The 4289-nt window shown below is 45.1% G+C and overlaps 1 protein-coding gene across 1 annotated transcript; it reads right to left on the bottom strand.

The window, feature by feature from the left end:
- Positions 1-1770: 1770 nt before the first annotated feature.
- LOC123765168 (uncharacterized) lies at positions 1771-4001 on the bottom strand. Its single transcript, XM_069333000.1, has 2 exons — positions 2415-4001; positions 1771-2295 (listed from the first exon to the last, which is right to left on the bottom strand). The coding sequence occupies exons 1-2, from the start codon at positions 3999-4001 to the stop codon at positions 1771-1773; spliced, it is 2112 nt and encodes a 703-aa protein (XP_069189101.1).
- Positions 4002-4289: the final 288 nt, after the last annotated feature.

Here is a 4289-nt window from a genome sequence, read left to right on the forward strand (position 1 = left end):
GTTTCCTGAGCCTACTTGGGTCTACACTTGAAGCTGTGTATGGAGTCAGCCTCCACCACATCACTGCCTAATGCATTCCATTTGTCAACTACTCTGACACTGAAAACGTTCTTTCAAAATGTCTCTGTGGTTCATTTGGCTCCAAGTTTCCATCTGTGACCCTTTGTTCGTGTACCACCCGTGCTAAATAATTATATTTTTTATCTACCCTGTAAATTCCTCTGAGAATTTTATAAGTGGTGATCATGTCTCCCCTAACTCTTCTATCTTCCAGTGTCGTGAAGTTTAGTTTCAGGAGCCTTTCCTCATAGCTCATGCCTCTCAGCTTGGAGAATAGTCTGGTGGCATACCTCTGAACATTTTTCTAACTTTGTTATGTTGGACCATGTATGGACTCCACGCTGGAGCCGCATACTCCAGTTCTGGTCTGAGATATGAGGTATACAAGGTTCTGAATTCCTTACCCAAGCTTCTTAAGGCAGTTCTTATGTTTGCCAGCCTTGCATATGCCGCTGATGATAGCCTTTTGATGTGGACTTCAAGGAATAGGTCTGACATGATATCAACCCCCAGGCCTTTATTCCTGATTACTGAAGGATTACATCTCCCAGCTAATTACCTTGTGTTTGGCCTCTTGTTCCGTATACCTATCTTATAACTTTGCACTAGCTTGAGTTAAACTCTAATAGCCATTTATTGAACCATTCCTTCACTCTGTTCAGGTCATCTTATTATCTCTTGCTGTCCTCCTGTGCCTTAATCTTTCTCGTAAGTTTAGCATCGTCACCAAACAATGAGAGGAATGAACCTGTGCTTTCTGAAATATTATTTACGTATATCAGAAACAGGATAAGCCCGAGTACAGAACCCTGTGGAACTCAGCTGGTGACATCACCCCATTTTGAGGTCTCCCCCCTCACACTAACTCTCTATTTCCTGTTGATTAGGTACTCCTTTATATCCACGGGAATATGTGCGGGTTCGAATCCGCCTCACGGCTCCTACTGATTTCCACATTGATACAACAATCAATATTATTGTATCAATGTATCAATATTGATACATTGTCAATATTGATATCAATATTGTATCAATATCCACCCCCTCCATCCCCCCTCCCCACAAAGGATAGCCAGCGATATCTTACATTACGATATCCTTACCAAAGGCAGCCTCTTCATTTCAACAAGGACTCCTTTTTTTTTACAATTACAACAAAAAAGCTCTGCAATTACAGGAGGGAAAGAGCACAATCAGGGAAGGACTCGCGGGGAGAAGCAGAGAGTCCGACATTAATAAAAGATGGTGAGAGTTCTGCACCAGAATACTGGAGTTTACCCCTAGGAAGAAGATGGGCTTCTGTCTGGCCGCGTTGGACGACCTGTTGACCCGTTGTTCTGTTGTCCTGTTGATCCATTGTTCTGTTCTGTTGTCCCTTTGTTCTGTTGTCCTGTTGACCCGTTGTTCTGTTGACCCGTTGTTCAGTTGTCTTGTTGACCTGTTGTCCTGTTGACCCATTGTTCTGTTCTGTTGACCCGTTGTTCTGTTGTCCTGTTGACCCGTTGTTCAGTTGTCCTGTTGACCCGTTGTTCTGTTGACCCGATGTTCTGTTGTCCCGTTGTTCTGTTGTCCTGTTGACCCGTTGTTCAGTTGTCCTGTTGACCCGTTGTTCTGTTGTCCTGTTGACCCGTTGTCCTGTTGACCCGTTGTCCTGTTGACCCGTTCTTCTGTTGTCCCGTTATCCTGTTGACCTGTTCTTCTGTTGACCCGTTATCCTGTTGACCCGTTGTTCTGTTGACCTTTTGCTCTGTTGTCCTGTTGACCCGTTGTTCTGTTGACCTTTTGCTTTGTTGTCCTGTTGACCCGTTGTTCTGTTATATTGATCCGTTCTGTTATGTTGACCCGTTGTTCTGTTATGTTGACCCGTTGTTCTGTTGACCTGTTGACCCGTTGTTCTGTTATGTTGACCCGTTCTGTTGACCTGTTGACCCGTTGTTCTGTTATGTTGACCCGTTGTCCTGTTGACCCGTTGTCCTGTTGACCCGTTGTTCTGTTGACCCGTTGTTCTGTTGTCCTGTTGACCCGTTGTTCTGTTGACCCGTTATCCTGTTGACCCGTTGTTCTGTTGACCTTTTGCTCTGTTGTCCTCTTGCCCCAGTGTCCTGATGACCCGTTGTTCTGTTGTCCTGTTGACCCCTTGTTCTGTTGTCCTGCTGACCCGTTCTGTTGACCCGTTATCTTGTCAACACGTTGTTCTGTTGACCCGTTGTTCTGTTGTCCTGTTGACCCGTTGTTCTGTTATATTGACCCGTTCTCTTATGTTGACCTGTTGACCCGTTGTTCTGTTGACCCGTTGTTATGTTGACCCATTGTTCTGTTGTCCTGTTGATCCTTTGTTCTGTTATCCAATTGACCCGTTCTGTTATGTTGACCCGTTGTTCTGTAATGTTGACCCGTTGTTCTGTTGTCCCGTTCTTCCTGTTGTCCTGTTGACTTCTCAGCTGCTGAGTGGTGAAAGTGCCAGGTATAGTCTTGACCACTAAGTCAGGTATAGTCTTGACCACTAAGTCAGGTATAGTCTTGACCACTAAGTCAGGTATAGTCTTGACCACTAAGTCAGGTATAGTCTTGACCACTAAGTCAGGTATTGTCTTGACCACTAAGTCAGGTATAGTCTTGACCACTAAGTCAGGTATAGTCTTGACCACTAAGTCAGGTATAGTCTTGACCACTAAGTCAGGTATAGTCTTGACCACTAAGTCAGGTATAGTCTTGACCACTAAGTCAGGTATAGTCTTGACCACTAAGCCAGGTATAGTCTTGACCACTAAGCCAGGTATAGTCTTGACCACTAAGCCAGGTATAGTCTTGACCACTAAGTCAGGTATAGTCTTGACCACTAAGTCAGGTATAGTCTTGACCACTAAGTCAGGTATAGTCTTGACCACTAAGTCAGGTATAGTCTTGACCACTAAGTCAGGTATAGTCTTGACCACTAAGTCAGGTATAGTCTTGACCACTAAGCCAGGTATAGTCTTGACCACTAAGCCAGGTATAGTCTTGACCACTAAGTCAGGTATAGTCTTGACCACTAAGTCAGGTATAGTCTTGACCACTAAGTCAGGTATAGTCTTGACCACTAAGTCAGGTATAGTCTTGACCACTAAGTCAGGTATAGTCTTGACCACTAAGTCAGGTATAGTCTTGACCACTAAGCCAGGTATAGTCTTGACCACTAAGCCAGGTATAGTCTTGACCACTAAGCCAGGTATAGTCTTGACCACTAAGTCAGGTATAGTCTTGACCACTAAGTCAGGTATAGTCTTGACCACTAAGTCAGGTATAGTCTTGACCACTAAGTCAGGTATAGTCTTGACCACTAAGTCAGGTATAGTCTTGACCACTAAGTCAGGTATAGTCTTGACCACTAAGTCAGGTATAGTCTTGACCACTAAGTCAGGTATAGTCTTGACCACTAAGTCAGGTATAGTCTTGACCACTAAGTCAGGTATAGTCTTGACCACTAAGTCAGGTATAGTCTTGACCACTAAGCCATTTATAGTCTTGACCACTAAGCCAGGTATAGTCTTGACCACTAAGCCAGGTATAGTCTTGACCACTAAGCCAGGTATAGTCTTGACCACTAAGCCAGGTATAGTCTTGACCACTAAGCCAGGTATAGTCTTGACCACTAAGTCAGGTATAGTCTTGACCACTAAGTCAGGTATAGTCTTGACCACTAAGTCAGGTATAGTCTTGACCACTAAGTCAGGTATAGTCTTGACCACTAAGTCAGGTATAGTCTTGACCACTAAGCCAGGTATAGTCTTGACCACTAAGCCAGGTATAGTCTTGACCACTAAGCCAGGTATAGTCTTGACCACTAAGCCAGGTATAGTCTTGACCACTAAGCCAGGTATAGTCTTGACCACTAAGCCAGGTATAGTCTTGACCACTAAGCCAGGTATAGTCTTGACCGCTAAGTAAAAGTTAAGTCTCATGGGCACAGCGTCTCACTTTGTAATAATTTAAAAGCGAGGAAGAATAGTGGTTGCTGGGGGCGTGGTAGGTAGTCCAGTGGTTGCTGGGGTCGTGGTAGGTAGTCCGGTGGTTGCTGGGGTCGTGGTAGGTAGTCCAGTGGTTGCTGGGGTCGTGGTAGGTAGTCCAGTGGTTGCTGGGGGCGTGGTAGGTAGTCCAGTGGTTGCTGGGGTCGTGGTAGGTAGTCCGGTGGTTGCTGGGGTCGTGGTAGGTAGTCCAGTGGTTGCTGGGGTCGTGGTAGGTAGTCTGGT

This window comes from Procambarus clarkii, chromosome 29, assembly GCF_040958095.1.
Source record: "Procambarus clarkii isolate CNS0578487 chromosome 29, FALCON_Pclarkii_2.0, whole genome shotgun sequence".
NCBI lineage: Eukaryota > Metazoa > Arthropoda > Malacostraca > Decapoda > Cambaridae > Procambarus > Procambarus clarkii.